The sequence below is a fragment of the Octopus bimaculoides genome, chromosome 3 (assembly GCF_046866305.1).
Source record: "Octopus bimaculoides isolate indiv1 chromosome 3, ASM4686630v1, whole genome shotgun sequence".
Lineage (NCBI taxonomy): Eukaryota > Metazoa > Mollusca > Cephalopoda > Octopoda > Octopodidae > Octopus > Octopus bimaculoides.
This window is the reverse complement of record NC_142930.1, coordinates 101,997,308-102,010,686: the sequence shown is the minus strand read 5'-3', so window position 1 is coordinate 102,010,686 and position 13,379 is coordinate 101,997,308. Positions and strand designations below refer to the sequence as shown.

General features: G+C 39.6%; 1 protein-coding gene across 5 annotated transcripts in view; it reads left to right on the top strand.

Annotated features, from left to right (window-relative positions):
- Nucleotides 1–13,379, top strand: part of LOC106871954 (protein still life, isoform SIF type 1) — a 903,947-nt gene that overhangs the window by 397,668 nt on the left and 492,900 nt on the right. For 4 of the 5 annotated variants that reach the window (XM_089349425.1, XM_089349426.1, XM_089349428.1 and 1 more), the window contains one exon: nucleotides 647–712. The exons of the other annotated variant lie outside the window; for it this stretch is intronic. In XM_089349425.1, coding sequence (XP_089205551.1) covers nucleotides 647–712 — 66 coding nt within the window. The remainder of the gene's footprint in view (nucleotides 1–646; nucleotides 713–13,379) is intronic. 5 annotated transcript variants of the gene reach the window in all.

The window sequence follows — 13,379 nt, the reverse complement described above, 5'->3', positions numbered from 1 at the left end:
CAGTTCAAAGAAATCTTACAGCAATTCAAACAGAACCAATGAGAAATGTTCCCAAACTGTTAAAAAAAATATTACCATAGTTTTATTGTTCAACTTGAATAGAAATAATGTATATTTTAACATATCTTTATGAAAGTCTCTTTTTAATGATAATATGAAAAGTAATTGTCAAAATTAACATAGATTATATTTGATTGTCAAAGGATTTTTTATTTTTACAAGCTTACTTTTTCTCTCTTCTTTTGTTTCGCTTTATGTGGTTCAGTTTTTAAGTATTAATAATATTTAGATATGATTTCTAGTTGGCATCATAGTAATTTTTGTTTTGAAGATTCTTGTTGACATTAACAAATTCATAAACAATTTTGCTGTGAATTATGTGTGTCAATTAACAATATTTTGCTCTCAGTAGAAATTAATGCTTTCTTTAATTTCATTGGGCTTAATTTCTTTGCTGACATTGATTTTAGATTTTTTTTACTTATATTCTAATAACAATCACACATACTTCCTATTAAGTTATTTGTATCTCAGCTTATTGCTCAACAAACCAATTGCTTTACCTTACTAACAAGGTTCAATAAGCTGTCAAAAATATACACCCATTTCTCTATCTCTGTCTCTCTCTCTCTCTCTTTCTTCACAGTTTCCCACACAGAGATTCGCACGGAAGGCTTCCTCAGCCAACTCTCTACGTCTGAGTCCACCTAAGGTAAGCTCAAGGTCATAACAAGTCATATAACACAAATATCTACCATTATTCTTGTTATATTTGTCTGAATGTTCTGGATACATTCATACAAGTTAATTCTTCTTTGTCATACAGTTCTGATAACCCCAACCAGCTTCAATAAATTATCATTACTGTGTCCTGTGCATAAATATTAATGCAGAATATTCTGTAATCACATATATGAAAGTAATTAAAACAAAATGCCAGTATTTTAGAAATACTCCAACACTCATGTATGGTTTCATAGAACTGTCTTTCATTTTTACTCTCTAAAAGATCATGATTTTGATGAAACTGTTCATTTAGAATATCTCTAGAATTCAGAAAGTAAAAATATTTTTGCATTAATAGATATTAATACTCAAAACACAAAAGTCATAAATCATTTTCTTGATTTAAGTGTTTTTCCAATCCAAATTGTTAATCAATGTAGAAGATATTGTGGAGATTTTATTTCTGACTTTAAGGAATATCATTTTATACCAGCTAGCTATTATATTTTGAATGTTCATTGAATTAACCCCTTTTGCTGATGGTTGTCCCAAGTATTGATTTCTGCTGGGCCTAAAGTCAATATTTTCTTTCTCTTGTTGATCTTCTGTGGTTCATTGATAAATTTTATTGCCTATTCTTCTTGTTTGTATTATCATGCACCGAGTTCATGAGATGATTACAAATTACAGTTCAGTACTTAAAATATATCCATTTATGTGTACAAATGAAAATTTGCATGCATTTGATTGATTATACATTAATTCTACAAAACAAAATTGAATAGAAATAACAAACTGCTATAGAACTTGTACAATAATTTTACATACATATGAAGGCTTTTATGTGTTTGTGTGTGTGTGTGTGTGTGTGTGTGTGTGTGTGTGTATAGAAAGTAGATGTGTGTGTGTATAGATAGTAGATGTGTGTTAATGTATCATCATCATCATTGCTTTAACATTCAACTTATGTGTGTGTATGTATGTATGTATGTATACATGCAGATTTACATGTTTTGTTTTATGTATGCCTTCTCATGCATATGCTTGCATATATAGACATGCTCATATATACTTAAATGATAAACTTCTGGTAAGCTTTACAGATCTTTACAGTTCCAGTGATGGCTTGAATCTGTAGTCTTCAGATCAGCTTTCTCTTTTCTGGTTTTGAGAAGCCTAATTTCTCAAAATTGGTATTTAGGCACTGTGTTACATATCCCAGTGCCCACTAAATACAGGTATAAACTTGTTATCTGGATAGAGTAACTTCAGATTTCTCAATAGTTCAGCACAGGTATTCCCTTCTTCACTGATCTTCAGCTTTATGTTAACATCTGCTGGGCAGCTGATTTCCACAAATGTACAGTTTCGCTTCTCTGTCCCAAAACATTATGTCAGGTCTAGTGTGTTTATGTTATATTGAGGTTTTCACTGGGATATTCCACCAGTTCTCTTTATTATGAGTGGTTATAGCTTCTATATATGTGTGTTTGTCTTCTCCTCCATGAGGTTCAGTATCTTGAGAACCTTCAGTACTTTATCCTATATTTTTCCGGGCCTCCCCTCTTCACAAGTTCCATACACTTTGAACAACTGGCACTTTTTTATGCAGCTGTCCTCATCTATATACATCCTGTAACAAAAATATCCTTGTCCTCATCATCACCCTTTTTAACATCTGTATTCCATGCTGGCATGAGTTGGACAGTTTGACAGGATCCAACAAACCTGAAGGCTGGACCTAGTTTCAGTGAGCCTTGCCATGGTTTCTACAGCTGGATGCCATTTCTAACACTCACCACATTGCAGTGTGTACTGAATGCCTTTTTCATGACACCAGCACTAGTGATGTTGCCATGGAACTTACATAGAAAAAAAAAAAAACAGCTCTTGTGAGTAAGTGGGGGGCAAGATTTGATAGGCTTTATGACAAGTGCAGAAAGGTTAAAGCATGACAGAGGGACAAACACAGCTCTCTTTCTATGGAAGAGACATATGCCTGCCCCACATTATATAGAGTGGAGGGAGTAGTTGGGAAGGAGGTAAAGAATGCAGTGATGGAATGCCAAAGCAAATGCTCAAGGTACAAGAAAGTGAGCTCAGACAATGATCAGGGGAGGAGAGGAAAGAGTGGATACATTCATGAGAGTGTGAGAGTGAGCAGCAGATGGTTAGAGGCAAATATAGTGAGGGTGGAGATATGTTTGATGGGAAATATGCATATGGAGAGATGTAATGTGAGATAGACAGGAGTGGCTCAAGAAAGACAGATTCGAAGATAGAGGGATCAGAAGGTAGAGTGCAAGGTGTTGAGTGATGAGGAGTATTTATAAGGGTAGCTATTGTGAATCAGGTGTGACTGGCAGATATGAGAGAGTGCTGAGAAAGATAGTAAATATGTTAGGTGTTAAAATGGGGTGTGGCTGAGGAGAGATAACAGAAGGGATAAAAGGAGGTGATTGGTGAAAATGGTAAGGACAGGGGATCGAAGTAGTTCTTGTAGTAGTGGGGGATAACAGTTAGTACAAAGAAAGGGGAAGGAGTAATATGTGCTGATACAGCCTTCAAGTAATTACAGTTGTTAAGTAGTGCCATAGAAAGAGAAGTGATATACAGCTGAGTGTTAGGTTAATGAGATGTGAAGAATGGGCTACAAACATTAGCAGAAAGCTATTAGAACATCATTTTTGCAGTGGTGGGCAAGCCTTTTCAAGCACAGTAATCTTTTGTCTTCTCCTCCATGAGGTTCAGTATCTTGAGAACCTTCAGTACTTTATCCTATGTCTTCCCGGGCCTCCCCTCTTCACAAGTTCCATACACTTTGAACAACTGGCACTTTTTTATGCAGCTGTCCTCATCCATATACATCCTGTAACAGAAGCAGTGCAGTCATCTCTCTTGCACATTAATTTATCTTATGCCTAATTTTTTTCTCAGTAACTTAGCACTTTGCTGTACATTGCACATCCCCTGGAGATAGTAGCTCCATTCCTCTCTAGTTGTCACATATTCTCAGCATTTACTGCTCACATTTCACTACCATGTAACTTTGTTGTTTGTATATAGACATCATAGAATCTAACTTTCACTTGCAGCAAGAAACCTCTTGGCAACATCTCTCTCAACTTCTTCCATCCTATTCTTATTCTAGTAACTATACTTTAAGAGCATCTTCTGATATTGATAATTATATCACCTAGGTCACAGAAACTATTTACTACATCCTGTGAGCTGATGCCAGTATCCCCTGACTGGCTCTTGTGCCGGTGGTACATAAAAAGCTCCATCAGGATGTGGCCAATGCCAGTACTCTCCGACTGGCCTCCATGCCAGTGGCACATAAAAAGCACTATCCGAACATGATCGATGACAGGCCCATCCAGCTGTAGAAACATTGCCAGATCATATTGGAGCCTTGTGCAGTCGCTGGCTCTCCAGACCTCAGTCAAACCATCCAACCTATGACAGCAAGGAAAACGGACGTTAAATGATGATGATGATGATGATGATGATGATGATGATATATATATATATATATATATATATATATATATATATATATATATGTCACCCGCACGAAGGCCAGTCAGGCGGTACTGGCAACGGCCACGCTCATCTCGCTCGAGAAACCTCATGTGTCACCCGCACAAGAGCCAGTCCAGGGGCACCAGCAACGATCCCGCTAGAAAATCCCGCAACAACCCCACACAAGAGCCAGTCCAAGAGCACCGGCAACGATCTCACTCGAAGAAATTTAATGTGTCACTAGCACAAGAGCCAGTCCAGGGGCACTGGCAACGATCTCGCACGAAAGATATCATGTGTCGCCCACACATGAGCCAGTCCAGGGGCACTGGCAACGATCTCGCTCGAAAAACCTCATGTGTCACCCGCACAAGAGCCAGCCCAGGAGCACCGGCAGCGATCCCGCTTGGAAGATTTTATGTGTCGCCCGCACATGAGCCAATCCAGGGGCACTGGCAACGATCCCGTCCCGCTCAAAACATTTTATGTGTCACCCGCACAAGAGCCAGTCCAGTGGCACTGGCAACGTTCTCGCTCGAAAGATTTCATGTGTCGCCCGCACATGAGCCAGTCCAGGGGCACCGGCAACGATCTTGCTTGAAAAACCTCATGTGTCACCCGCACAAGAGCCGGCCCAGGGGTACTGGCAACGATCCCGCTCAAGATATTTCATGTGTCACCCGCACATGAGCCAGTCCAGGGGCACTGGCAACGAACCCGCTCAAAACATTTCATGTGTGACCCGCACAAGAGTCAGTCCAGGGGCACTGGCAGCGATCTCGCTCGAAAGATATCATGTGTCGCCCGCACATGAGCCAGTCCAGTGGCACTGGCAACGACCCCGCTCGAAAGATTTCCTGTGTCGCCCGCACATGAGACAGTCCAGGGGCACCGGCAACGATCACGCTCGAAAAAACCTCATGTGTCACCCGCACAAGAGCCAGGCCAGGGGCACTGGCATCGATCCCGCTCGAAAGATTTCATGTGTCTCCCGCACATGAGCCAGTCCAGGGGCACTGGCAATGATCCCGCTCGAAAGATTTCATGTGTCACCCGCACAAGAGCCAGTCCAGTGGCACCGGCAACGATCTCGCTCGAAAAACCTCATGTGTCACCCGCACAAGAGCTAGTCCAGGGGCACTGGCAACGATCTCGCACGAAAGATTTCATGTGTCACCCGCACAAGAGCCAGTCCAGGGGCACTGGCAACGATCTCGCTCGAAAGATATCATGTGTCGCCCGCACATGAGCCAGTCCAGGGGCACTGGCAACGATCCCGCTCGAAAGATTTCATGTGTCACCCGATCTCGCACGAAAGATATCATGTGTCGCCCGCACATGAGCCAGTCCAGGGGCACTGGCAAACGATCCCGCTCGAAAGATTTTATGTGTTGCCTGCACATGGGCCAGTCCAGGAGCACTGGCAACGATTTTCGCACGAAAATCCCATGACGGCCCCGCACAAAGCCAGTTCAGGGGCACGGCAACAATCTATTTCTATTTCACTTGCCTCCACAGGTCTTCGCAAGTGGGGTTTAGTGTCCAATTTTAATTTAACTCGATTTCGATTTCACTTGCCTCAACAGGTCTTCACAAGTGGAATTTAGTGTCCAATGAAGGAAGGAAGGTACGCATAGGTGGACTGGCTGGGCCTTAGATTTAGGTCTCACTTGGCTTGCCGGGTCTTCTCGCGCACAGTATATTTCCAAAGGTCTCGGTCAGAAGTCATTGCCTCGGTGAGGCCCAATGTTCGAAGGTCGTCCCTTACCACCTCATCCCAGGTCTTCCTGGGACTACCTCTTCCACAGGTTCCCTCAAATATTAAGGTGTGGCACTTTTTCACACAGCTATCCTCATCCATTCTCGCTACATGACCATACCAGCACAGTCGTCTCTCTTGCACACTACAACTGATGCTTCGTAAGTTCAACTTTTCTCTCAAGGTACTGATACTCTGTCTAGTATGCACACTGACATTACACAACCATCGGAGCATACTGGCTTCATTCCTTGCGAGCCTACGCATGTCCTCAGCAGTCACGGCCCATGTTTCACTGCCATGAAGCATGGCTGTTCGTACACATGCGTCATACAATCTGCCTTTTACTCTGAGAGAGAGACCCTTTGTCGCCAGCAGAGGTAAGAGCTCTCTGAACTTTGCCCAGGCTATTCTAATTTTAGCAGCTACGCTTTCAGCGCACCCACCTCCACTGCTAATTTGGTCACCAAGATAGCGGAAGCTATCAACCACTTCAAGTTTTTCTCCCTGGAATGTGGCAGAAGTTGTTTTCTGCACATTTCCAGTATTTATAGCTCCAGAACATCTGCTGCAAACAAAAACTAACTTCCTAGTTAACCTTCCTTTGATATTGCTGCACCTCTTATGTGTCCATAGCTTGCACTAGGTTCATCTTATAGAGTTACTTCCCACTCCTTTTCTACAGATCGAGCAGGGCCATCTACCTGAAGGGGTTTGTGTTTTGTCTGCCTTCCTACTTATGAGGACTTTGATTTTAGCTAGGTTGACTCTAAGGCCCTTCAATTCTAGTCCTTGCTTCCATACCTGAAACTTCTCCTCTAATTGTGATAGTGACTCAGCAATTAGTGCAAGGTCATCAGCATAGAGGAGCTCCCAGGGGCATCCTGTCTTGAATTCCTCTGTTATAGCCTTGAGAACTATGATAAATAGGAGGGGCTGAGGACAGAACCTTGGTGGACCCCTACCTCCACCCGGAATTCTTCACTGTACTTTCTGCCAATCCTCACCTTACTGACAGAGTTTCTGTACATGGCTCGCACAGCTCTCACTAACCATTCTTCTATCCCTAGTTTCCTCATTGACCACCAGATGAGAGATCGGGGGACCCTGTCAAAGGCTTTCTCCATATCAACGAAAACCAGGAACAGAGGTTTATCCTTGGCTAGGTATTTCTCCTGAAGCTGTCTTACCAGAAATATAGCATCAGTGGTGCTTTTCCCAGGCACAAACCTAAACTGCATCTCATCTAAGCTGACTCGCTCCCTAAGCAATTGAGCTATGATCCTCTCCGTGACTTTCATTACCTGATCTAAAAGCTTGATACCTCTGTAATTATTTGTATCTAAAACGTCACCTTTACCTTTGTAGCAGTTGATTATGGTGCTGCTACACCAGTCATTGGGTATGACTCTTTCGTGTATCACCTGGTTCGTAATACGGGTGACTAGGCTATAGCCGACACTGACAGATATTTTGAGCATCTCTGCAGTGATTCCTGATGGGCCGGGGGCTTTCCCTGTCTTCATACTCTTAATTGCTTTATCTACCATGGTACTGTCAACTCGGATAGCTGGTCCCTCTGTTGGGTCAACATACGGCAGACTCTCTTTCTCCCATTCATTCTCTTTAAGCAATCTATCGTAGTGGCTTCTCCAGACCTCTTTCTTTGCAGCCTCATTTAGAGCAAGCGTACCATCATCCATGCGAACACATTTCTCTCCTACTACATAACTATTCTCTCTCCTACACTGTCTTGCGACACGAAATACCTCAAGTCTTTGGTCCTCACGGCACAGAACATTGGCAAATCTTTTCTTATCTGCCTCCCCTCTGGCTAAATAAACCTGTCACCTAGCTTCCCTTCTGGCAGATTGGTACAATTCCCTGCTACCACCGTTCTTCCAGTCCTTCCAAGCCTGTTTCTTTTGTCTAATAGCCCTGTCTACCTCCTTGTTCCACCACCACGTTATTTTGGGTCGAGAAGGGACCTTGCACCAACCACAGATCTCGTCGGTGGCCCTCAGCAGGTTGTCCCGTAGAAAAGTCCAGTTGTCCTCTACATTGTGTGAAGCTACATCCCCCTCTATTTCGTCAAAGGCATCGAGTAATAGGTCTCTAAATCTCTGTCCATTTGCAGGACCTTTGAGCTTCCATACCATTCTCCTCCAGGCTGGTCGTCTTCTGGGCAGCCACTTAGCTCTGATCCTAAAGTCACTAACTACTAGTCTATGTCGTGGGGTACATTCTTCGCCTGGGAATGTTTTGGCATTTCTGAGCACCCGTCTTTCCCTTTTCCTGGCGAGGAAGTAGTCAATTTGGCTTGTGTGCCTGCCAGAACGGTAGGTGACTAGGTGACTGGCAGGTTTCCTGAAGTTAGTATTGCAGATCATAAGGTCATTTGCATCACAGAACTCCAGCAGCCTGGTTCCCTCCTCATTGCGGGAACCAAAACCATAGCCTCCATGTACACCATAGAAGCCCCCTGAATGTTGTCCAACATGTCCATTGAAGTCACCAGCCACAAAGAGAAGGTCCCTGTCATTCGTCGATGAGGTAGTCTGCAGAAGAGTGTCATAAAATTGGTCTTTCTGTCCGTCGGGTAGCCCGGGCTGAGGGGCATATATATATATATATATATATATATATATATATATATGCAACAGCCACACACGGACGTGGCTGTGTTGTAACAAGTTTGCTTCCCAACCACATAGTTCTAGGTTCAGTCCCACTGTGTGGAACCTTAGGCTAGTGTCTTCTACTATAACCCCAAGTTGACCAAAGCCTTATGAGAGAAATTGGTAGAAAAATACCCCGTCTTATATATGTGTGTGCGCATCTGTGAGTGTGTGTATGTTTGTGCCTTCTTGCCTTGACATCACATGATAACCGTAAATTGGTTACCACTGTCATATAAGCAGTGTCAGTCATTTCCAATATTCTGCAAGAACATGTCTGGCTATGGGAAATATTATCTTGGCTGAATGCAGGTGAGGTTTGGTGACCAGAATGGCATCTTGTCTTGGAAAAATCTGCCTCAATGAATTCATCTGACCCATGCAAGTATGGAAAAGTGGGCATCAAAATGATGAAGATGATACGTTGTGTGTGTGTATGCATAAATACACGCATGTGCACGCACACACACACACACACACACAATGTATATATTTGTATATATATCTCTTCCTGGAGAGGCCAAAACAGCTGCTTCTCACAATGCTTAACCAAGGAAATCTATCACCTATTAGGCATGGTATAACATCAGTCTCATGTTGTGCATCTGTGACAATAACAGCAATAAAGTTGAGTGTTCTTCCTTATTAGTTTCAAAATAAAACCTTTGATATGACCTATTCTTCAGCACAATAATAGTGGCTAGCAGAGTTACCTTTCATTAATCAGTAATACTAGATGTGCCCATAAATCTCATGTGCTTTCAATGTTGGCTGTTTCATAACCTAATGAGGAGTCTGGTATATATATATATACCATCAAGACAATCTTAAAGTTCTTTCTTTATAGTCCAGGCTTTGGATCCGTAAAGAACACTCTTTGCACAAGCCCTGAAGAAGGAAAGGCTTGCTAACTTTGAAATGCTTGATTGCCAGATGTTTTAAAACTTGTTACTGTTATTCCAGGTTAGTCATTTGCATGTAAAGGAGCCATTCTTACTGTTACCAACAAAGGACATCGAAGTTGCTGATCTCTTTGCGTTATATGCCATTATTGGAATGAATTGGCAGGTGACTTGCATCTTCATTCATGGTTGTATATTCAGCCTTCTTTGCTTTGCAAAACAGACTTTGGCTGCAGTATTCTCGAAGGATATCAATATATCTTACACATCATACACACATGAGATGTGTGATTCAGCAACTCTTCCCTCTGCTTCATATTGACATAAAGACACAATTTTCCATTGCAGGTGGTGATGTGGTAAAGAAATCTTTGTTTAGGTTCACAAGTAGCTTAATGATAAATGAGCAAACTACCTGTGATAGAAGAGTGATCGAGTATGTTGCTTTTGTTCAGAGCATGTGGCACCCATGCACCAGGGTTTTGGATCATTAGCCATTGAGTGAAGGTGATGAGTGGTGGTATCATGAGGGCGTCACACCTGCTGCACCAATTCCCTACTGGGTTGGTATGAATCCTCATGGATGAGCCCATTCAGTCAATCTTCACTGAACTGAACAGATTACTGAAGTTTAGAGACTTTGTGAGGACAAATTCATCCTTCTTGAAATGTGAAAACTATTTCTGTACAGTTCTTTCAGTGATATTACCTTGTCTGTACACAGCACAATTGTTGTAACACAAATACCTTGAATGCCTTTGACAGCTATGGTACCTTGATTGAAAGTAATAATATGCAGTTGTCAAAAATGCTCCTTTTGTCTACTTGACATTCCATAGATGTATGTGTGAACAGTAGTAAAATTTATTCAAATTTCAAAAATGATGAGAAAAAGTTATCAAGGAAGAATTGAGGTACAGAAAAGAAAGCCAAAAAACCCTATGTTAAAATTATTTTTCATATTCATTAAAATAACTTTGGAAAGAAACGAATGAATTTATCTGAGAACCCAATATACATACATACATACATACATACATATATTAATATGTATGTATGTTAAATGAAAAAACAGTGATTAATGAAAATTTTGTAAATAATGATAATAATTATAAGCTATCACCATGTATTAGCTGAAGAAAATAGTCCAATATTAGGGCATATAAGCCCTTGATGGAAAAAAAAGTGGGTATTAGTACACAGAAATCGAACCTTCACTTCTGATATTTGCAATAAGTGTACTAACCAATTACACCAACCTATCCACTTGCCTTTTCCCATTAGATTGAAGGGTTTTAATTTCATAATGTTGTTTTTAAACCAACAAACATTTAATGCAGAATATGCATGTTTGTTTAAAATCAACACAATGAAATTATAACTCTTGAATCTATTGGCAAAAAGTGAGTTGGTAGGCTGATTTAATTGGTCAGCACACTTATCAAAGATATGTGTGGGTTAGATGTGTAATACAACCCACATGCACACATATACCTGTGCATGCATATATAGGTATACATATTTTGTGTGTGTGTGTATGTGTGTGTGTGTGTGTGTGTATGTGTGTGTGTGTGTGAGAGAGAGAGAGAGATCATCATTTTAGCATCTACTTTTCCTGACCTGCATGGATCAGACAAGTGTGTTGTGGCAGAGTTGTTTTACAGCTAGATGCCCTTCCTGTTGTCAGGATAATGCGTGTGTGTGTGTGTGCGCGCGTGCGCGTGTGCATGTGTGCGTGTGTTTGTATGCATGTATGTGTGTGTGTTATCCATACTGTCAGAGATCATCCAATATGTATCTATAAATTATTGCTCCTCTATTTCTGCTAATAAATGTTCCTGATCTTGTTGCTTTTTCTCTCTTTACTCGTTTTTCACTGATATTTTAGGTATATTCTTCAGTATTCTGTTCCTTTCCCACAGCATAAGTTTTAGTCAACAGTGTAAAATCTGCTATACACTCATTTGTGATCAATTGTCTTTTGCCATTAGCTTTTATCTATGGCATTGTTTGCAGATTCTCTACATGTAATAATGCTTATGTCTAGATTCTCAGTAATTTGGGAAATGTTTATCATTTGCCAAGTTCCCCTAACCAGATAGTATTCTATAACTCGATTTTATTATTTAAAATATGGTTGTGATATATTAGGTTTTCTCAAAGCATATACAATCATAATTAATATTTGCAAACATTGTATACTATTAGCTGAGAAAGTTTGCACTGTCCTATAAAATTAACCATACTTCAACATAAAACCACTCATTTGTATAATTTAGAACCACTCTATGGCTGGTATGTATTGTATCAACTACAATGGAGTACAAAGGCAACTTTGACATTGTTAAATCATCTAATTTGCAAGAATAATGTTGCAAATGGTTAGACTGCATACATATTTGAATGAGATAAATTTATTAATAATATGGTGAGTTTTTTTTCATTACTTTTTATCTTATTAGGATGTAACAGAATAGCTATTGTGCCTTATATATGTTTGCATTTCTTTTTTTTCTTGGTAGTGTTGAAAACATTGCTTAGAAATTATTGTGGTTAATGAAAGATTGTTTTAAAACATTACTTGTATCATTTAAAGCAAGATGAATGTTCCCTATTAATGTGAACATGCAGCTGTAAAAAGTAATCATGGAAATATCTAAATTTGTAGTATTATCCAGTTCATATTAGCATAGAAGTCATAAATGTAGGCTTGAAGAAAATCAAATGATTATTCAATTATGGACAAAAGATTTGGGTTTTTATATCCATGTACTTCACTTACTTATTCTTCATTGGATTTTAAAGAATTACTTCTCCAACTAATAGATTACCTGATACATTTCAGTGAACAACGACATCCTTACAACTACATTGCCTTGTTAATGCTTCAATTGCTTTGGAAATAGTGTGATAATATACTTTGTTCTCTTCTTTAATCCTACCTATTCTCTTGAATATAAAAATGAATGTTTTATCTTTTACAATGATGCCTTAATTTCGACATATCCTGGAATTCATATATTTAAATGCATTATTAAAGCAGCTGCTTTTTAGTTAGCAGCTCTTTTTAATGCTAGACTCTTATCTGGATGGTTCTTAATTTCTGCAAAATTGTTTGTAGTGAGCACTTGTTATTTCTAGTTCATTCAATCAAAAGAATATAGTAATATTATTGTTAGCTTGACCTAAAGAAACAATAATTACTTCTCTTTTAAAGAACATCGATTCCTTTCCAAATTGAGGTGCTCTTTGGATACAATTCTAAAACAGAAATTAGTTTTATTTACTTTGTGTTGTTACCTGAAATACAACCATTGCTAAAACTCAAAATGCTACATTAGTCAAACCAAAACAGATACCAATTTAAATGAATCTCAAATATTTCTATTCAAATCATTAGATACGTCCAGTAGAGAGTTACTGGTCATGTCACTGATATATAGAGAAAATAGGATTTTCTTTGCAGTACTTACTTGTAAGTTTGTACGTATCCATGCAGTTTCATTTTTATATAAAAGCACTTTCGTATACACATTATGTATTTGATGGTATATTACTGTTTCAAAAGTAAAATGTATTTTTACTTGTATATAAATAAAATCATTGATGAAACCTGATGGAATATTCAAATGAATGAAAGAAGTATTTAAGTATAAATAAACTTTGGCACAAATCTGTTTGGCTAGTGATTGTTAGCAAAATAACAATCTAAGAAAAGACATTTCAAAGTAATTTGGAAGAAGTTATATTTGCTGGAAGTATTCCATGGGGAATAATTATTAAAATGGA